The sequence below is a fragment of the Malania oleifera genome, chromosome 2, assembly GCF_029873635.1.
Source record: "Malania oleifera isolate guangnan ecotype guangnan chromosome 2, ASM2987363v1, whole genome shotgun sequence".
In the NCBI taxonomy this organism is placed as follows: Eukaryota; Viridiplantae; Streptophyta; class Magnoliopsida; order Santalales; family Ximeniaceae; genus Malania; species Malania oleifera.
This window is the reverse complement of record NC_080418.1, coordinates 36,722,547-36,745,555: the sequence shown is the minus strand read 5'-3', so window position 1 is coordinate 36,745,555 and position 23,009 is coordinate 36,722,547. Positions and strand designations below refer to the sequence as shown.

General features: G+C 35.7%; 1 protein-coding gene across 2 annotated transcripts in view; it reads right to left on the bottom strand.

The window, feature by feature from the left end:
• LOC131148630 (serine carboxypeptidase-like 51) overlaps positions 1–16,533 on the bottom strand; it is a 38,051-nt gene extending 21,518 nt beyond the window's left edge. Inside the window, exons 1-13 of one of the 2 annotated variants that reach the window (XM_058098469.1) lie at positions 16,204–16,499; positions 16,008–16,102; positions 15,762–15,869; positions 15,407–15,647; positions 15,240–15,283; positions 15,046–15,113; positions 14,850–14,955; positions 14,529–14,728; positions 14,386–14,455; positions 13,635–13,685; positions 10,802–10,854; positions 10,591–10,723; positions 9,038–9,374 (exon numbers count right to left, since the gene is read on the bottom strand). In XM_058098469.1, the coding sequence (XP_057954452.1) occupies positions 9,333–9,374; positions 10,591–10,723; positions 10,802–10,854; positions 13,635–13,685; positions 14,386–14,455; positions 14,529–14,728; positions 14,850–14,955; positions 15,046–15,113; positions 15,240–15,283; positions 15,407–15,647; positions 15,762–15,869; positions 16,008–16,102; positions 16,204–16,330 (1,338 nt within the window). In that variant the 5' untranslated portion in view covers positions 16,331–16,499 and the 3' untranslated portion in view covers positions 9,038–9,332. Of the gene's footprint in view, positions 1–9,037; positions 9,375–10,590; positions 10,724–10,801; positions 10,855–13,634; positions 13,686–14,385; positions 14,456–14,528; positions 14,729–14,849; positions 14,956–15,045; positions 15,114–15,239; positions 15,284–15,406; positions 15,648–15,761; positions 15,870–16,007; positions 16,103–16,203 lie in introns of those variants that run through there. The other variant, XM_058098467.1, reaches the window with a different exon arrangement.
• Positions 16,534–23,009: the final 6,476 nt, after the last annotated feature.

Below are 23,009 nucleotides of genomic sequence, written 5' to 3'. Positions count from 1 at the left end.
AAATCTATGGTGTATGGGTAATGCATATGGGTTTGTCTGTAACTACACCATGGTCATCTCATTGTTGTTGATTATGATGCTCAATTAAAGATGCCTTTGGTTGTTGGTCTTGTGGTTCACCAAACACTACCTACACCTCTAGCTCCTTCCTTTCAACTTTTTACTATCTTGTTCATCTTCTTTATACCTCAGCATGGATGCCTCATTGAATACTGCATCTTTGCTCATAAATACCTTTTTATCCTTCAAATCCCACAACTTTAACTCTTTTACTCCCTATTATAGTCAATGAAAATGCACCTCTTGGATTTAGGGTCTATTTTGGTTCAAAGCTCACTTCCTATGTGAGAATATGTTGGACAACCAAAGATCCTCAATGTAGAGTAGAGTAGTCAACCTCTTTACTGTCCAAATTTTCTTGACTACTTCACTATCCAATTTTTTAGAAGGTAAACTTTTTAATAATATAACAACTTGTGCTGACTGCAACTACCCAAAACACCTTGAGCAATTTTGCATATAGTATCGTACTTATAAATTTCTTAAGCAAGGTCCTATTCATCCTTGCTATGATCAAGATGCAAACCATGGAAAATCTAGCACGAACTTGGTGCTCTAATACCAATTATCATAAAATTATGCCTTAAGGTCATGCACACACACACACACACAACAACAACAACAAATATGAAAAATAGAGAAATCAAAAGAGATAAGAAGAAGAAAAAATTTACGTGGTTTGGTAGTGTGCCTAAGTCCACGGAGCCTTTATGCAATTTCCACTATATCATCAAATGAAATTTGTCTTAGGGTTTTACCTCTTAACTATAATATGTATATATAGTCCTACATTAAAATTTCCAAATATTCTCGTATGATAATACTATATACTATGCCCTATCTCAAACGTACTCCAAGCCCCCTTGCCCTTTTTATGAAACTCCCACTTATAACAAGTTTCAATTGGATAAGCCCTTCAAATAAGAGCCATAACTCATTAGGATGTGTATAGAAGAGTGAAATTATCAAGCTATTTCTCCATGCCCTAACATCTCATTTATTAGCCTTTCTTCTCTTTCTTTCTTTCTTTCATTTTTTTTTTTTTTTTTTTTTGCATTTGTCTTTCAAAAGGTCAAATGTCTATTTCTTAGTTTTTTCTTTCTTTCTTTTCATCTCTTTCTTCAATTCAACTTTTTTGTCTTAGCTAGCATGTATGGTTTCCTTTATGCTACAATATTTCTTTGCCCTTCATGAGCTTGATAGTAATTTGAAGAACCTCTTCAACAAGAAACTAAAACTAAATGGTTGAAACACAAACATTCACACTATCACTACCATTTCTTACATAGTGTGTTTGGTACTTAAATTGCTTTAACATAGAAGTGTCGAAAGTACTTGCAACCTTTTTCATTTTCTCTACTTGATCTCCATAAGAATGGCACATGTCCACTATATATATTCTTCTATTGTGAGCACTAGTAGTCACAAGAAACATAGCAAGACTAGCCTCAAGCTTGACTTCTTTAAGTTAGTGATGAAGGCCTTAGCACAAGATGGTATTTTGGACTCCAAGGAAGACTATCAATGCCTTAAATGTCTTTAAGTGTTAGGTGGGGTGTGTGAGGCCCTCATAGGATGTATTTGCATCTTGAACCCCATTGGCAAGCATGATCTTCAATTATCTAGCATGTAGGTGAATTGTCTTCTTATGAGACAAAAAAGGCCGTTAGTGAAGCTAAATGCAGATCATTTAATAGTTTATATGATAGATTAGATACAAAAGAAGGGGAAAAAGATATATTTAAACTTGTTAAAGCTAGAAAAATGAAGAGTAAGGACTTAGGAAATGTAAAATGTATAAAAAGTGAGGATGATATTGTCTTGGTTAAGGGCGAAGACATTGAAAAAGATGGCCAAGTTACTTTAGTAAATTGTTTAATGAAAACTAAATAAAAGGCTTAAACTTAGAATGGTCAAATGAGAAAAAAACTAAAAATATGAGATTTATTTGCAAAATTAGTGTTAATGAAGTTAAGTTTGCACTAAAAAAGATAAAAAAAAATGGGAAAGCTATGGGACTAGATAACATCCCAATTGAAGTTTGGAAATGCTTATGTGATAACGAAATTATATGATTAACTAATTTATTTAATACAATTATAAAACTGAGAAAATGCCAGATGAATGGAGGAAAAACACTTTAATAACTATATACAAAAATAAGGGAGATATTCAAAATTATAATAACTATCGTGGAATTAAACTTAGGAATCATATGATGAAATTATGGAAAAGGGTAGTCGAACAAGATTAAGGTTAGAAACAAAGGTATCAGAAAATCAATTTGGTTATATACGTGGGAGATCTACTACAAAAGCTATATATCTCTTAAGAAGATTAATGGAAAAGTTTAGTGAAAAGAAGAGGGACTTGCATGTGATATTTATTGACCTTGAGAAACATATGATAGGATACCTAAGGAAGTTCTATAGTGGTTTTTAGAAAAAAAAAAAAGGTGTATGTAGTAGGTATACTAATATAATTAAGGATATGTACGATGGAGTAAGGACTATAGATAGAGAAACTAGAGAATTTCCAATCACCTTAGGTGTACATAAATGATATACTTTGAGTCCTTATTTTTTTGCTTTAGTGATGAATCAATTGACTAAGAGTATTCAAAAGTAGGTTTCATGGTATATGTTGTTTGCAGGTGATATTGTATTAATTGATGAAACTAGGGACAGAGTAGAGGCCGAGTTAGAATTATGAAGAGAAGTTTGGAATCTAAAGGCTTTAGGAAAAGTAGAAATAAGACAAAATATATGAAATATAATTTTAGTAATGATAGGAGGAATATTGGAGATAAAGTTAAACTTGACGATGAAGAAATAAATAACACTTGTAGATTTCGATACCTTGGATATATTATACAAGTTGAAAGAGAAATTGAAATGACGTAATGTAAAGAGTTAAAATAGGTTGTGTAAAATGGAGAAGTGTTTCAAGTATGCTCCATGATTGTAGAGTACCCTTACAAATGAAAGGGAAGTTTTATAGGACTGCTATAAGACCAACTATGCTATATGGATTGTAATGTTGGGCGACGAAGAAACATAATGTCTAAAAAGTAAAAGTTGCAAAGATGAGAATGCTTAGATGGATGAGTGGTATAACATTGAAAGATAAATTAAGGAATAAATATATCCGCGGTAGGTTAGGTGTAGCTCCTATAGAAGATAAGATAAGGGAGGACGACTCAAATGGTATGGACACTTGCAAAGTAGGCCACATAGTGCACTAGTGAGGAATAGTGAGTTAGTTATGTTGACTTTTTGAGCCCGATCCCAATTTTGATGTTGACAAAACACCAGTATTTTATGTGTGTACTTAGTATGTGAACAGATTCATAATTCAACACACATATAATGGGACTGAACATGGAAGCCAATCAAGTACTTAAAGCTTATACTCCTGGCGTATTCCATGGAAGATAGAAGAGTAAAGAAGAAAGAAGACATGTTTCTTATTTGTAATTGCATTTAGATCTATTTGTAATAATACATGGCTTGCATGATGTGATTGAAAGCTCAAAATGACCATAGATTGACCATAGGGGACCAACACTATCATAAAAAATCCTTTTCATAAAAGCTAAAATCATAGAAGGGTTTTTGGAATAAGTTTAAGGTCAAAATCGAGGCAAAAACTGAGGTGTTCACTGACCTCGGACGACCAACCAATACACGTTATATAACCCTCAGATGACTGACCATGCCTTCGCCCAAAAGTCAAAATTTTACAAAACTCAGTCGACCGACCATTTTTTCAATTAAGTTTCCACATTCGACCGACCTTAGAACTTGGCAAATTTGCATACCTCAGCCGATTGACATTTTTAGAACAAAATGGCCCCAGTTGAACGACACTATTCACTCGATCGACCGGCTCTTGAGGCCAGCCGTCTGAACCTAAGAAGGGTGGGAAATCGCCTAAGAACAGTCGACCGACAATTTCCTCAGTCAACTGAGCCCCTAAGAAATTTGAATTTTTAGCTTAGGTCAGACGACCAACAAAGTCGTCAGTCAACTGACCCTCTTGGGTTTAGATATTTTTTAGCACTAAAACGTGTTTAATTTTTAGTTAAAAAAATTTAAAATACCGTTTGTGTCCCTAAATGGCCAGATTTTTGAAAAGTCTATAAATATCCTCTCTCTCTCTCTCTCTCTCTCTCTCTCTCTCTCTCTCTCTCTCTCTCCTTTGAAAAACCTTTCTGAAAGAGAGCATATATTTTGTTTGGGCATTTTTATTATCACCAAAAGCACTTTCTCTTAAGCTTTTAGTTTGAAAATCATTTTGGGAGTAAGATTAAAGTTTCTCCTATATATTTTCTCGATAAATATTTTTGGAAAAACTTCATATAGCTTGTGGATCTTTGCACATCTATTGTAAGATTCAAAAGCTCATATAACATTTATTGCAAAAAATATTTTTAAGCATAAATCCTAACTTCTCCAAACACTTTTCATTGCTAAATCTATGTTGGAGAATATATTAGTCACATTTAGATCTTTGAAGTTCTTATTGCATATTTCACCTCACATCAAAGATCATTTTTGAAAAATCTTCTTGAAAGCAAAACCCTATGTTCTTCTACACTTTTCATTGAAAAATATTTTGGAGAAATAAATATTAGGGTTTAAATCTTTGAGTGTTCATCATATATATTTTAAAAGATTGCAAAATTATATTAAGAAAAACACCTACTCTACTGAGCTTATTTCATATCATACGAGAGTGCATTGAGCTTCAATTTGTACATCTCTACTTTTGTAGAAGCACTTTGTTTGTACGAAGAATTTTATATCCTTATATTCTAGGTGTGGCCTGTTGACCTTATAGGTCACGCCCGATTTTGATAATGACAAATACTCATTATATTTAATTGGTGTTTGAGGTTATGTGCAGGAACTCAAATTGGCAGATCAAGATGCACATAGAGAAAGTGAAGAGTCAAGACCCAATCATTTTATGTTGTAATATATTTCTTTGATGTAAAGGGTCTACAATAGTAATTAAGGCTCATGACTTGTAATAATTGTATGCATCACGTGCATGATCTAATAGGTAAAACTCATAATGCAAATGATCTTAGAAAGACCTTAGGGATTACCCTTCAGTCGATCGACACTGGATTTTTTCGGTGTTTACAAAATGACCTAGAAAAGACCCTAGGACACTCACCTTTACACTTATATATGTTAGGCACATTGAATAGGGTGTTTGTGAATCAAAACAGGATCGAAATGCACACTTTGTACACTTTCGGTCAACCGACCCATATAGTTCATTCTGCCTCGGTCGACCGAACCCAATCTCGGTCAAAAAGTTGACCACAGCTCGGTCGACCAAACTCTTGTAGTTCAAAATGGCCCGATCGACCGAACCCTTCTGAAGTCAATAGTTTGACTTCCTAGTCGACCAAAAAGAATTTGTATAGCAAATGGAGACATTAAGAAAGTCAAAGAAATACTTGAACTTATCCATGATAACAGGCTTTGTCAATACATCTGTTGCATTCTCACAAGTGTGAACTTTCTCAAGTACAAGTTCACCTAAAGAAATAAACTCCCAGATCTTATGAAACCTCACATCTATATGCTTGGTTCTCACATGATACACTTGGTTCTTCACCAAATAGATGACACTCTGATTGTCACAACGCAGCTGAACTCCACCTTGTTGTATACCCAGCTCCTTGACTAAACCTGTAAGCCACAATGCTTCCTTGGCAGCTTTAGTGACTGCTATATACTCTGACTTAGTTGTTGATAATGCAACCAAAGATTGTACTATAAACCTCTAAAAAATAGGCCCTCCTACCAGGGTAAACATATACTCTGTTGTAGACCTTCTATCATCCAGATCCTCAACATAATCTGCATCCACATATCCCATAACTAATGGATCACTCTGTTTCCTACCAAACATGATGCCATAGTGAGAAGTACCCTCCAAGGATCTAAAAATCCACTAGATTGCATCTCAATGTTATCTACTTAGATTTGAAATAAACTTACTCACCACACTAATAGCTTGTGTCAGGTCCAGTCTTGTATATACAATAGCATATATTAAACACTCTACTGCACTAGTATAGGGGACCTTTGACATATCATGGATATCATCATCCATCCTTGGGCACTAAATGGTAGAAAATTTAAAATGATTCGCTAACGGTGTACTTACCAGTTTTGCATTAATCATGCTAAACCTCTCCAACACCTTCCTCATATAGCTACCCTAAGATAACCACAATCTTCCTGCAACAATGTCCTTGTGAATCTCCATTCCAAGAATCTTCTTGACTACACCCAAATCTTTAATGTCAAACTCTTTACTCAATAGAGTCTTCATTTCATTTACCTTAGTCATATCTTTCGCAGCAATCAACATTTCATCAACATAAAGTAATAGAAAAATGAGAGAACCATCCTCAAGACTCTTCACATACACGCACCAATCATACTCACACCTCCTATAGCCTATCCGGATCATGTAGGAGTCAAAACGTCCGTACTACTGTCTCGGAGACTGCTTCAGCCCGTAAAGTGACTTCTTCAGTTTACAAACCAAATGATCTTGTCCAGGTTGACTAAACCCTCCTGGTTGTGCCATTTGAATTAGATCCTCCAAATCACCATGGAAAAATATTTTCGTTATGTCCATTTGCTCCAAATGCATATCAATGTGCCATCAATCACAACATTACCCTGATGGAAATGTGTCTAACCATAGGGGAGAAGATTTCATCATGATAAACTCCTTTCTTTTGCGAGTAACCCTTTGCTACTAACCAAGTCTTGAACTTATCTCATTCCTTTTCTGATACCACTTCATTCTTCCTATACATCCACTTGCAACCTATCGGCCTCTTCCTTCTAAAAGCTCCACTAACCCCCAAATCTGGTTCTTATGTAATGATTCCATCTCCTCCACCATAGCACCCATCCATATACTTTTCTCCTAGCTGTGCATCGCCTCTCAAAAAGTAGTAGGATCATTGTAACTAGTAATGAGAGCATAAGACACCAGATCATCAAATCCATACAAAGGCGGTGACCTGATAGTGCGTCTGGGTCTGTGTATAGCTGTACTGTGATTTTGTTGTTTTCTTGAGTTAGAAATCCCTGCATTCTGAACATTTTCATCATTGCCTCGTGTCTCTAACTCCACCTGCACCACATGCTCATTTTTGCTCCATTTTTCTAACACATGTTTCTCTTCTTTTTCATCTTGAGTACGCTTCACTATGAATTTCTCATTGAAAATCACATCTCTACTGATCATCACCTTATTTGCCATCGGATCCCACAGTTTGAACCCTTTCACACCTTTCTGATACCCCAAAAAAATGCAACGTCTAGACTTAGCATTAAACTTTGATCTCTCATCACCAAAAATGTGCGCATAGGCTGGACAACCAAACACTCAAATCGGAGTAGTCTACCGCATTACCTGCCCACACCTCCTCTGCAACTTTCCCTTTTAGTGATGCCTTTGGTGATTAGTTAACTAAGAAACATGCCATAATCACTGCCTTGATCCAAAAGTTCTTTGCTAGCCCTATATTCAACTTGAGATACCGAGCCCTTTCAGTTAGAGTTTGGTTCATCCTCTTTGCCACACCATTCTTTTGTGGTGTCTGGTGTACTGTGAAATGTCTTCTTATGCTATGCTGCTCGCAAAACTCAATGAACATCAAATCAGTGTACTCAATTCCATTGTCTGACCTGAGGCATTTAATTCTCCTCTTGGTCTAGTTTTCCACCTTAGCTTTCCACAATTTAAACCTAAAAAACGTCTTTGACTTATGCTGCATGAATTACACTTAAACCTTTCGTGAGTAATCATCCATAAAACTCATGAAGTACATATGTTCACCCCGTGATGCTACTCTCACCAAGCCCAAACATCCGAATGAATGTAGTCAAGAATACCCTCTGTTTTGTGAGTGATTGTTTTGAATAGCACCCTATTTTGTTTCCCAAGAACACAATACTTGTAGAAATTCAGCCTGCATGTTTAGATACCCTTCAAAAGATGCCTCTAATGAAGTTCCTTCATCCTATGCTCACCTATATGCCCTAACCGTATATGCCACAAAATAGTATTATCTAACTCAAAATCTGCAGCTGCAGCTCTACTTACAACTATAGTACCCTATAGTGCATAGATATTTCCCGCTAACTTCTGGCCCTTCATCATCGTTAGAACGTCTTTACACACCTTCATTACCCCACTTTCAGACTTGTAACTAAACTCATTACAATCCAAAGTGCCCAATGAAATTAAATTCTTTCTTAGATCCGGTATGTGCCTTATATCACATAATGTTCTCACAACACCATCATACATTTTAATTCTGACATTTCCTATTCTAACCATTTTGCATGAAACATCATTTCCCATTAGAACAAAATCAAAATTAATTAATATGTAGGTGCTGAACCATTCTTTATTTGGTGTCATGTAATAAGAGCACGCCGAATCTAGGATCAAAGAATCTGTAAGGCGATCAGATCACGATGAAACAGAAAGTATATCACCAACAATGTTCTTTGAGTCTCCTTCTTCCACTACATTCGTCGATTTGGAAGAACCCTCTTGATTTTTTGCATTTCCTTTCTTTCGTTCCGAGCACTCTGATTTTATATGCCCATTTTTCCCGCACTTAAAACACTGTATGTCCTTTTTGGGCTGCAATCAAGACTTATTACTACTTGATCCGTTCTAGAATTTGCTTCTCCTATGTTCTTGATTACCCTTTACCACAAGCCCTTCCCCTTGTGAAATCTTATCAATGACCTTCTTTATTTAATGAAAACCTAGCAGAACACTTGTTACCTTTTCCAAATTCAGAGATGTTCGAGTTGTAACTAGATTTTCATACGTATGAGACACATGTAGGGAATTCAATAGCATCAATGCATCGTCTTCTTTCTCGAATTTCACATCAACCTGCATCAAATCACTTATAATTTGATTGAATATATAGATGTGTTGGTTTAAATCCGAACCCTCAGCCATCTTAAGCCAATTCAAAATTTGCTTAAGATACAACTTGTTCGTTAAAGACTTAGGTATATACCAGCTTGCAAGTTTCTACCAAACAACCATAGGAGATTCCTCATCCATGACATGATATAACACGTCATTGGCCAGACAAAGCCTAATAGTCGCCACTACCTTTGCTTCCAACTCCTTCCAACTTGTTTCATTCATGCCTTCCGGTTGACCTCTGTATAATGTCTTCACCATACCATGCTGTACTAACAGATCCTTAACCTTTCTCTGTTATAGTCCGAAATAACCTGTTCCATTGAACTTAACAACATTGAACTTTACAAAAAAATTCTAGAAGCCATTGCAACCAATAGCTCTAATACCAATTGTTGTGCAAATGAATGCGCAACAGACACAAATGATCTTACAACGCAACAACCAATAGTGAAATACAAAAAAAAAAAAAAAAAAAACAATATGCATATAATATGAAAGCAATAAAATAATGACATGAAGAATTACGTGGTTCGGAAATGCTTACATTCATGAGAGAAAACGACAATGATTTTTCACTATCTTCTGTCTAAAAACATATATATGAATTACAACATGTATATATGACCGTTCCGAGGGTTTTTCCCTCAAAACTTAACCTATACAACTTCCCAATTTAAATTTCGAAAACTAATACTAAGTAATCGAGCAAAATCATCAGCAGTTTCAAACATACTATCGACGGTTTGAAACAGAGACCAATCAGTCGATGTTATACAAGAAAATCATCAACTATTTCTCTTCACTTGGACAAAATTATCAACGGTTTCAGCAAACTTTCGCTGATTTCCTCATGCATGCCAGTAACTTTGTTTTCAACCATATTTTCTCTTTATATATGCATTTCACTCAATATGAGCCATATATAAGGGATGACAGGGAACAAGGCATCAAGGACTTAAATCAATTCATGGCATCAAGTGACTTGAATCATTTCATCATTGTCCTATAAAACCTGATGGCCAACTTACTTGAAGGAAGAATTGCTTATTTAGAAGAAAACAGTGAATTTTTTTATTTTTTATTTTTTCTCCTTATAGTCCATTCATTTCGTTCTTCAATTGTGACGTACTTACCAGTTATAAAGAAAAAATTGTACTCACATTTTTTTTTTTTTTTTTTTGTCCTCCCTGAATTATTTATGTTTCATTGTAAAAGATTTGTACAAATAGCGAAGGTCATCCTCGAGGAGGCGCGAGGAGCATAAGGTCAGCTTATGTGATGGACGGTGATGAGGACATCCCATGTGCAACTTTACCCTGTGTGAACTAATGGTAAACAGCTTTGTGGAGTGCATGTGACGATGTCATAATGATGATAATGATGACGCAGATGGAGACGAGGAATTCAAGGACTGCTATGTGTGTGTGTGTGTCTATATATATATATATATATATATATATATATATATATATATATAAACTGGAAACTAAAATTAACATTTATGCAGCTAGGTTTGAGTTGACTTACAAAGTGACCTGCGTCAAGAATCCAATAGAAATGTAGGTTCTTGTAGGCCTTGGTGAATCCTGTAGTGCCTTCATGATCATCGCAGTACAGAGGAGTTCTTTTCTGATTCAGAAAACCATTGAGGCCCTCCCACCTGCCGACGGGACGAGATGTGAGTACCATAAAATGCACACTGAATACGCAGTGAAAGATCATGACAGAGGAGACGTACTTGAGCTTCTCAATCCATGCTTCTGTCCCCTTGGTTGCACAGATGAGATCAAGCTGCAACAATCACCCATAGCATGTGTCATAGAACCACATAAAGATTGACAAAACCCAAATTAATTTTTTATCGTTTGTCTGTGGGATTTGGCCAGCCACTCTATCTTCTCCAATTAAATACTAGTTTTATTTCAATCCAAAAGTCACGGCTATAGATGATTTCTGCCATGGAACCTTTTGAATGCGTATGTTCTAAGATTTTAAACAGTAATGGAATATTAATAGCCCCACAGAGCGAAGTCTTTGATGAGCCCATCACTGCCAGAAATAGTCAATAAAGGCTGCCATTCTCACCCCAAATGGACCTCCGCAAAACGCAAGACTAAACAAGGCCACATTTTTCCTCGTTAGACTAACCGCACAGACTAAGCATTAATTAATTTCTGCCATTTTATTTAACTTTCGAGCCTCGGCCAAGCCTTTCTCAGTCACCGAACAAGAACAACTGGCTAGTTTGAGGAATCCTCAAATTGGGAAATAAAGTTTTCATTGAATTTTTTTAGAGTTTTTTTTTTTTTCATTTTATTTTTAAATTAAAATAAAATACTAAATAATACCCTATTTAGAAAGAAAATTCTATACTCACCTAATTTTCCAACACCAAATTGCGAGATTTAATTGGGTAATATTTTCCCACAGTGACATGTGGCAAGGTGGCTAAGCAAATCTTACAACTTGATTCAGCGAGATTTGTTTCCCAATTGAACTGCCCTTTCTCATCCAATATACGCGTGTGCATAACTATCATTCTTATATATATTATTTAATTAAATATCTATCAAAATTTTCTAAATTTTTTTTAAAATATTTGTAAATATCAAGTTATTTTGATTAATACTCCAATTTTTTTAATCTTTCACTATTTAGTTAAATAAAAGTTATTTTATTCATCTCAATGTAATTTGAGTTTTATATTGACTTGAGTTAATTTTGAAATCCATTAATTTGTACGTTAGTTGGTTAGAGTTCCTTTGTAAAAAAAAAAATAACACTATATAATTTGTAAATATTATGATCTTTCATACTAAAAAAAGTTAATTAACTATAGATAATAAATTATTACTATAATCTATGTATTATTACTTCTAATGCATAAAATCTACTCCATGGGCAACACATGTATCCCTAACTAGTAAACAAAAACACATAATTGAATGTATGTTAATTTTTTTCTATAATTTGGACTAAATAAAAATTAGGAAACATGATTAAGATAATAAAAATCATAATATATTATAATAAAAATAGATATTAATTATAATTATTTTGTATTGCAGTTATTTTCAAAATTTAGCTGCTACAAAAAATAATCTTGCAGACAAATAAAAAATAGTAGAAAAAATATTTTTTATTCTTTTTTAAAATTCTTTAAAATTTTGTAAATATGTTTATTTGAATTATATTTTAAATTCACATGGTCGTTTTATTTTAATTTCCATTAAAATTTTTATATAAAATGAATAAATTAATTTCCAGAAAATCAATTTTACATATTAAAATATTGTTATAACAAAGAAAAATCTTCAATTTGTTTGATATTATTGTCAAGAATTATGAAACTAAAAACTAGGAACTAGAACTAAAAAATTAGAAATAGGAAGAAAAAATTAAAAATTAGCAAATTTTTTTTGTTAGTATTTTGAAAACTAAAATAAATTAAAAACCTAATTAAATTGATGCCTTTTTTTTTTTATAATCAAATAGCTATTAAAATGACTAAAATTAAAAAAAATGTGAAAAAAGGTACAAATCAGATCTTAACTAGATATATATGAGATTCTCAACTAAGCATTTATTGGACAGGGTAGCTTGTATTTTATTTAACATTTATAAATTTTTTGCACTTATTTTTTTTGAATAAAATGAATTTTTTTAGGTCTAGTCTTGCTGGATTCAAATGAATTTTTAAAAAGTTGATTTATATAATTTTATTTAAATTATTATTTCTAAAAACACTTGTCCTTTTTTAGAAGATAATAATATTTTTGTTTATACTTTTTTTATTAAATAGAGTTTATTTTTAAAAATACTTGTCTTTTTTTTAGAAGATAAAAAATATTTTGTTTCTTTAATTGGGTATAATACATTTTTTATTTTATATATATATTTGGTAAATCTCACAAGAAGAACTTGCAAAATTTAATTGGATAAAAAAGATAATAAGGAAACAAATCTCGCAATACCAAACTACGAGATTACGTGAGTAAGAAATTTTTTTCCAAATAAAATATTATTTAATATTTTATTTTAATTTAATAATAAAATAAGAAAAAATTCATTTTTATTAAATATTTTAATATTATTCCCATCAATTCTTTATGCACCGAACCGTCCTTTTTTCTTTTGTTTTTATTTAATCATATACACAAAAGAGGTAAGAGATTCATCACCATATACAAGTTGGTGCGGTGGTCCATGAAACCAACCAACCAACCATCCTTGGGGCGGAAGGCTTATCTATTTTTTTTTTCTTTTTTTTAGATATCGTTTCGGGTGTCGGTCCGGGACTAATCCCGCGCCCCGTGCCAGCCTGCCCCACAGCCCACGGAAAGGATAAATTTCAGGAGCCCGTCGCAGGAATCGAACCCGGGAGGGGAGAAAGCTCTGACCTCGTGAAAGGCACTCCCAAGGTCCTCCCCGTCAACTGAGCCACGCCCTGAGGGCACTTATCTATTTTTTTTTTTGATATCGCCGGGTGTCCTCAACCGGCATCTACCAGATTACCCTCGGATGCAAAAGTTTGATGGTAAGAGAATGTTGAAAAGGATGTGGAGACTGACCTGTCCATTGTAAACGGTCACGTTGACCCCTTTAGCTAGTAGATCATCCACCTGAAAGAATTAAAAAATATATATAAATGAATAAATTTAATATTTTTCACTTTGAAAAGTATTGAAATAATATATATATATATATATATATATATATATAAAATAACAAACAAGTTCCCCTGCAGTGATGGCGAAATAGATATCGACAGATATGACAGCCTGCCACAAGCAACTTTCTAATTGCAATGAACAATGTCCGGATGGGTAGTTGAGCAGATGGGTGAAAAAAACAGTGTTCTACAATTGCGGTGATAGAAGCGCTGACAATTACTCAAACTTCGATAATTTTCACTTCACGTGAGTTTGGGAACTTCGACTATTTGAGTTTGTCAATTCCAAAAGGACAAAAATTTACTGAATTATGTTAGTTGAAATCCAACCTTAAAATTCGAGCTCCCTAACACGACATGTTTCGCTCAAGCGCAAGCTTTTTGGCTGGAAGGCTTGAAGGGAGATGAAAATTTGGAACAGGGTCATTTTGTTTTCTTACTACCATTTCCTAGGCAAGTAAATTCAACTAGGGAGCGAGCTACTTCACATTGTTCTTGAGGAAATTAGAAGTCTTTCATTAACATTCTTCAAAACACTAGCAGCTGCTGGTTTCTTAATCCATATTTGAGTTGCTAAATCAGACTACATTATTTTAACTACCGAAGTATGATCTTCTTGAGTCTCTTGAGTTATATGCCAAGCCTGTTACCTCAACAATCCTGGGTCTCATAAAATCGCCTTCCATTGCGTTGAACACAAGATCTGATTGTCCTCCCCAACTGCAAACAGTATGAATCGTTAAATACTGAATGGATCTTATTCAGCGGACATTTTGCAGAGGAGAAAACCCACCTCACATTCTTTGGGATAATCTTCAGCTTCTTTCTGATGACACCATTCATGAAGGTATCCAGATCAACGCCACCACCTGGAGAAGACATCAGGGAGTTGAGATATCTTGAGTAACTCTTCTTGGCAATTTCTTTCGACAGTTCGGATGCTGTCAAGGATAAAGGATCCATCCCGGAATCCAATAGAAAATTGTAGAAATCCTGCATTTGGAATCTTTTTGTAACTAACATATTGAACTTCATGTATGGAGAAAACCAAACCAACATGTGATCAATAGAAGTACAGAACACAAAGAAGACCAGGGGATCATCATAGTAATACCACAGAATTACTGTTCATGATAATCAAATTCTCGAGAGCACTCCATGAGTCTGTTGCAGCAACGAATTGACCGTCATCAAGTTGCTGCTTTATCCTCTCAGCTAGGCTGTTACCAGAAAATAATTCAACCGTGTAGCTAGTTCTTTTACTTTATCATTTTTTATTTAATTTTTGTGAAAAAGTGGGAAAAGAGGACCTCTTTGTTTGCTGGGCGGCCGTGTAATCGAGTCGTGAGACATCTTTGAGAAGGGGACCCCATGAAAACTGCAATTTTCACACGTAAATCTTGAACTTTTTAAAGTAGGACTCGCATTTAGGAATTGAAAACATCAGAATCAAATGACTCAATTAGAAGCACGTGAGTTGAATTGTTCAAGTTGGTTTAGTTACCACGAAATCTTCTGGTGAGATCCAACTGTCCCCTAGAGCAACTCCTGCACATGGAAGGATTCCACATTACAGAATTAAGCAGAATTTCATACACTCGCAACAAAATGAAAATGGCTCATCGGGGCTATTGTTTTTATTTTGGAGAATGTTGTTTAATTAGAAATTACCACCGAGTTTGAGGTTCAATTTAGCATTTTCTATGGCTGCTAAAACGAATAATCCAAGAGTAACAGCAAATTTCCCTCCGTATGACTCTGCCACTATGTACAGAGGACTTCTTTGGAGGCTTTGATTTTTGTTGAAAAGCTCCATCAACAATGTAGTTAAGTCAGCCGCTGCCTCTACATCAGTTTTCACCAAGAGCTTTTTATCCTCCACAAAGCTAAATCCGGTTCCAACTGGATTGTCCTATATTTGCCCAAAAATTAATTTAAAAACCAAGGCATATTTGAAAATTTCAGTTTAGTTCAGGCTGAAATTTATCTTTCTTAGAACATTAATAGCTAGTCATGGCCGACTTACCACAAACAGGAGATCTGCTTTCTGCAACCAAGTGGAATTCCGAGGTTTCAAATTTGTATCCAATGGCCCAATCTCCTGGAAATTCCCAATCCCAACTCCAGAGCCACCCTAATTTTCACAAGCAGATAAAATTGAGGCATTCATGTTTGAAGCATGTAATTGAAAAGCACAAGCTCAAGAACTTGATCAATAAAAAAAATGAAAATAGTAAGAAGGTTTGGGTTCATAATAATTGTTGATTCTTACAGGGCCACCCTGCAGCCACAGAATTGTCGGCCACGGTTTGGAGGAATTTCTGACTCGGTGTGGACTTCTATAAAGCCACCAGAACATGTGAGCCCCTGCGTGCGACAGACAATTCAAGAACATTTTCCCTGAGAATCGTATCATCAAAATGGAAACTAATCAACAAAGATAAAAATTTTGAAGCCAATTTTCATACTGGGTCTGACTTCAACATATCCCCACTGTTCTAATCCGTCTCCGATTCCCGCAGCCATGTTGATTCGCCCATAAACCAATGGAACAAGGATAAAAGCAGATATGACTCGAAGACTTAACTTCTCCATCGGCAAAACAGCAGAAGGATCAAAACCCACTCCACAGATCACTTGTCAACATATAGAGGAGGAAAAATATGCCAGGAGAATGACGTTTAATGGAGCTTTTTATAGTTCTATCTTCAACTGAAGTAACCAAGAGGAAACCACCAAGAAAGCGAGTGGAATTCGCAATTATGAGATAAATTCACACAATGGCATCAATAATTATTAGATCAATATACCCTTTCCATACAAACAATATACAGTTTCCATTACCCATTACCTCAGGGTGTGGTTCAAATAGTAGTGCGAGTTGCGGGAGTGCCTCTCACGAGATCAAATGTTCAAGCCCTCTCGAGTTCGTTTCTGTCCTTGAATTCCTGAAATTTACCTCACTTTGGAGTTGTGAGGCTGACTTCAAGGGGTGCGAGATTAGTCACGTGGATCGTAAAACGGACACATGAAAGTCCGGTGCGTAATCCAAAATATATATATACAGTTTCCATTTTTCAACTATCACATGTATATATATACCCTTGTATCCCTTGTAATAAGTGTGCATCAATAAAGATTTTTTATTTTCTCTTCCAAACTTAACATGGTACGAGAGCATACCTAATTTTTTTTTTTCTCTTTTCTTTCTTTTCCTTCCTTCTTGCCGCGCCACCCCACTGTTGCAGGTCTCTCTTGCCGTCACCCTCTCCGGCCTCCTATTCTCGGCTAATTTGTCTTCTATAGCAATTCCGGCATCATCTCGGTTGTTCGTCATTCAGCGTCGGTAGTGATCGTTTGTGTTCATCGTCGTCGTCTCTCTCTCAGTTCTTCTGTCTTCTCCGGTAGCAATATTGTCGTTTCTGGCGTTGCAGATCTCTCGTCTTTCTATGTTTTTTGGCGGTAGTCTTCTTTGGCTCGTCTCAAGTCCCTCGTAGATCTCTCAGTTCATCTCAAAGCTCTCTATTTTTTTGGTCATCTCTCTCTCATCTGTTCTCAATTCCAGTTGTTTGCTCCGGTGATCTCTTCTCAGTTCAGCGTTCAGTCTTCATTCGACGTTCCTCCTCCTCTGCAGACGTTGTCGTTCACTGCAGACGTCGTTCGGCGTTCGAACCTCCTCGTCATTGTTTGTTCGGAACTCCTACTTCCTGCACTGAAGCCATCGTTGTGGTCGTTCCTCCCTACACTAACTCGTCATCGTGCTTCTCCGAATATTGCTTCTCTGCAATTCATTCTGCGGCGTCATCATCTCTGACATTATCTCAATCTAACGAAGTCTCGTCTCCATCATTCCTCAGTTATCCGGCGGTTCTTTCCCATCTCCGGCATCATCCCTCTCAGTTTTTTGGTTGATCATTTTCGGCTTCAGTTTTCCTTAGTGGTCTCAACACTTCGACGGCACCTTCGGCTTCTCTAATTAAACTCAAAGATTATCAACGAAGGTTTATATTTTTTGGTTGTTGCAAAGATCGGATTTGACCAAATTCGATGGTTTGATTCCTCTAAACTGATCTGACGTTATGAAAGCATCTGTTTTTCAATGGTGGCAAATATTGTTACAGGTTCTTCAACCTCTTCTGAGATTGTTATCCCTGGTCTCACCCACAAACAATACCGTCAACTCTTGGATTTTTATCGCCCTTGAACATCAATTCTACTAATTTTTCTGGTAACCTTGCCTCTTGCCATTCTGCTTCTCTTTCTAATACTGAATGGATTGTTGATTCAGGTGCCTCCAATCATATGACTTCCAATTTTTCTTCTCTTGATAATATTCAACTCCTCAATCCTCCTTGCCCCATGAAACTTCCCAATGGTGGCATTGTTCTTGTAACTCATACCGGCACTATGCGGTTTTCTTCTAATTTCTCTCTTTCTAATGTTCTTTATGTGTCTTCATTTAAATTTAATTTATTATCTATCAGCAAACTTACCACTGATCTCAATTGTGTTATTATATTTTTTTCTACCTTTTGTGTTTTTCAGGACCTATCAACGAGGAAGCTGATTGGAATGTGTGAAGCACGGGATGGGCTTTACCACTTTAAACCTCCCTCCGCCTCAGTTTTCTACTCTCAACGTGTTTCTGACACTACTCTTGCCATCAACTTCTTGGTCACCCTTTCATTTCATGTATTCCGAAAACCTTAAATATTTCTTCTTCTCATTTGCCTTGTGATGTTAATGCTTAAGCAAAGCACACTCGTTTACCTTTTTCCTTGAATACACATATGAGCATATTTTGTTTTAATCGGATTTATTGTGATATATGAGATGGTTATCCTATAGCTTCACTCTCTGGTGCACATTATTTTTTAATAATCGTGGATGACTACTCACGTGCTACATGGGTCTATCTTATGCGCATGATGTAACGACCTCAAATTTCTTATCATTTTTCATCATTTTTTTTACATATTTATATTCAATAAACATTCCTACGCAGTGGAAACACAAATCATAAAACCATTTATATATAAATTGTACAATACCAGAATCCAGAATATATATATACAGACCCTACAAAAATGCCGCTCCAGTATCATCTATCCCAAAAACATACATAACTCTGCCAAAAACTCACCCTACAACCCGGGGTGATTTAAGCTACACACAATTCGCGAGCCTGGTTTGCTTGCCTCACTGGCTCACCTGAAAAATGTTAGAATAAAGGGGTGAGTCGATGCTCAGTAAGTGGAAATATGCTATCACTAGTGTGTGACAATTAAGTTAAGGATACTTTTAAAATAATAACTGAACTGCAATGTAATAAATCATCTGTAAAACATATCTTTCTGTATTTCTTTCACAATTTAAAACATATTGTATCATCTGTTTTTCTACTTTTCATACTGATATCATACTATACTGTAAAACTGTAAATACATAAATATCTGTACTTTATCCCTGGAACTCTGTACGTCATGATTTAACCCCTCATGACAGGGTTGTGCGGCTCGTAGGCGGGACTCTATCTGGTCAGCCCTCCAGAAAAGTCATCATACTCTACACTACCTCAGCCCGGCCAAATTGCATCCTCTTCTAAGCTCGGGACTGGCTGCTACCTCGTCTAACTGGCCCCCTATACCCAGTGTACTGGGGAGCTGCATCCTCTCCGAGTTCGGTTAGAAGGTACCCACATACTATCTGAGATATGTGGTTGCACTCTATCTGTATCTAGCAACGGTACCGTGCTCTGTAATCTATATCTGTCTGTGTAACTTTCCTTAGGGATCTGATACTATATACATATATATACTCTTTTACTGTTTTCATCGTGTTACCAAAATTACCATAACTCTGTCTTTCTGTACTGTAAACACTGTATCTATAGCATCTTGATGCGACCTCTGTATATCTATCTGTGTATTCTGTATATATACTCTGTTTGTGTTCTGTATGTTATGGTAATAGGAAAAACATGGCATGTTATAACACTGTATATATGTATATACCGTTCTGTAATAAACTGTAATATAAAATACTGATCTGAGCATCTGTATACATGTATTTGGATATATGTATATAACTGTTTCATGAACTATTCATATAAAACTGTATATGCATGTACATTTCTCTGGGAATATAAATCTATCTCTGTATAATCTCATATGCTGGAAAATCATATCAAACGTATATACTATCTATATCTTTGTATTTAGTATAGTATGATGTTTCATAACAACTGTATAAATTCATTCTTCACATGAAAAGTCTACTTAGGCCACACAAACATTTATGCTCATTTTTTATAAAAATAGTATAATAAACTAACATAAAGATATGCTTATGAAATCTCTATTAACTCTATTAAAACTCCTAGCATAGCATATTTCCCTTACCTAAACTTTGAAAAGCTCTTATAAAAATTTGACTCTATACCCGCAGGATTCCTAGATCAACCTCCTGAAAACACAATATCTCAGAACAAAAATATTATTATTTTTCCGCCTATGTCATTTCTTATAACTACCATAAAGCCAAAAACTCAATAAAAGATCTTACCCAGAATTTGGGATGAAATCCAACTTCGTTTTCTCGATGATCCGCTCCGAAAAACTTGTAGGGAATTCCACCAGGAGCGTCATGGTAGCCTCGGATCGTCGATCCGACGACTGGTGGGGCCGAAAACGAAGAGAGAAGGGAGAGAAAGTCGTAGGGTGAGAGAGGAGAGAGAGAGAGACTTTTAAAATGAGATATTTCTCGGAGCCCGCATATATATAAATCAGGGGATTTCATAGACGAGACCCTGTGTTCGTCGACGAGTCCTTCACAAATTTCGTCGACAAGACCCTGTATTCGTCGACGAAATTCAGGCTGTCTTAGAACCCCTCTCGGTATTTTCTCGTTGATGAAGCCCTGTGTTCGTCGATGAAATTCTGAAGGCCTTCGTCGACGAGACCTTGTGTTCGTCGACGAAGCTTGGCAATTTTTTTGAGATTATTTTTATTTAATATTATCTCCAAAATGCAATGTCGTCGACAAAGTTTACGACCTCCTTCTGTTTCTGCATCTATTTTTCTCTCTTTAATATTTGAATATGGATATTTTATAGGTCGTTACACATGAAATCTGATACTTTCACTTGCCTTAAAAATTTTTGCGCCATGGTCAAAAATCATTTCAATTGCACAGTTAAGCATGTACGCACTGATAATGGTTGCGAATTTCTATCCACCCCGCTTCAAACTTTTTTCATGATCAAGACATTTTTCACGAGCACACATGTGTGGAGACACCTTTGCAAAATTGTGTTGCCGAGCGTAAATATTGCCATCTTCTTAATGTGGCTCGGTGTTTATGTTTTCGAGCCAATCTTCTCATCTCTTTTTGGGGCGAATGCATTCTAATAGCCACCTATTTAATTAATCGCACTCCTTCACCCGACCTCCATCATAAGTCCCCTTATGAACTTCTTTTTCATAAACCACCATTGTATATACACTTGCGAGTGTTTGGGTGCTTGTGCTATGCCCAAACCACTAGCCAACATCGTGATAAATTCTCTCCTCGTGCTCTTCGATGTGTTTTCTTGGGTTATCCTACTCATAATAAGGCTTATCGTGTATATGATCTTGAAAACAAAAAAATTCTCATCTCCCGTGATGTCACTTTTCAGGAACATATCTTTCCCTATCATCTCATACCTCCAACTCCTCCATATTCTCCCGTCCTCCCCCTTCCTATTCCTGATATCCACCCTTCCTACACACCTACTTCTAGCCCCCTACCTCTCTCTCTTTCTCCCTTGGTATCCTCCTCAACACCCTCACCCTCACCCCATTCACCACCCCCTCCACCCACCTCCTCATGGGCCAATTGACCTGTCACACATCCCTCTTACTTGGCTGATTATATCTACCCTACTTTACCAAAGTCCTCCACAATTTCACAAGTTTCAAGATGTTCCTCAGGTACGGTTCATTGTCTCTCCTCTTTTTTATCTTATAATCATTTCTCTAATCAACATTTGACTTTTCTTTCTGTTATGTCCCAACATCCCGAACCCACCTCATATTCTCAGGCTGTGCTGCACCCACATTGGTGTGATGCCATGGCTTCTAAAATCCAAGCCTTACAAACCAATAATACATGGGTTTTTCAACACCTTCTACTTGGCAAAAAACCAATTGGCTGTAAAAGGGTGTTCAAAACAAAACTTCGGGTTGATGGATCCATAGAGCGACACAAAGCTCGCTTGGTGGCCAAGGGCTACACTCATGATACTTTTACTCATGTTGCTATTCGTTACTATTAGGTGTGTTCTTGCAGTGCCTGCAACTCGGAATTGGTATCTCCTTCAATTGGACGTCAACAACGGTTTTCTCTATCATGACCTCGATGAGGAAGTCTATATGATCCCTCCACCAGGTTATTGCAAATAGGGGAAAACTCATGTTTGTCGTCTTCAAAAATCCCTTTATGGTCTTAAGCAAGCCTCTCGCAATTGGTTCTCTAAATTATCTTTTGTTTTACTTGTTGCGGGTTTCACCTAATCTCAGGCCGACCAAATATAAACATAAATCTCAAGAGAAGGATAAATTGACTTTAACTTTCATGTAAAATATTAAATCCTGATTAGAAAATGGTGAAGGGAAGGGAGGTATATATTAAATAATTTTCTATAAAAAGAGGCAATGAAAAGAGACGTGTTTTCACAAATCACGATATATATATATATATATATATATATATCCAATTTTAATATTTTTATAATAAATTATTAAATATAGTTCGAACTGAATTTTTTTTTCCTCAAATTGATGCGTCAAATTGATACGTCTAAAAAGTTGTTGGTCCATGTAGCATGCTTTAAATAAAAATCACTCGTCCATGTAACAATTTTTAATGACCTATATGGAGATGATGTGGCCGTTAATGAGGATTAAAAAGCCTATTTGAAAGATGCTGCATATAACAATTTTTCTTTAAAACATGGTGGATAGATTAGAAATTTTTATTTTAATTTACCCTAAAACTGATGTCTTATATTCACGTTTATTTTAAATGAATTCATAAATGTTCTTTTGCACAAGCATTGGAGTTTTGAATTATTTAAGGATGTAGTTGAATTGTTCGACAAAATGCTTGAATCGGTGTGATCTATGGAATGTTGCCACTGATATTTTTGCACAATATGGTAGATTTGATAATTTGTTCACATTTACGGTTTTTTTTGGTTAAAAGGAATTGAGACTAGAATAAAATCACAATT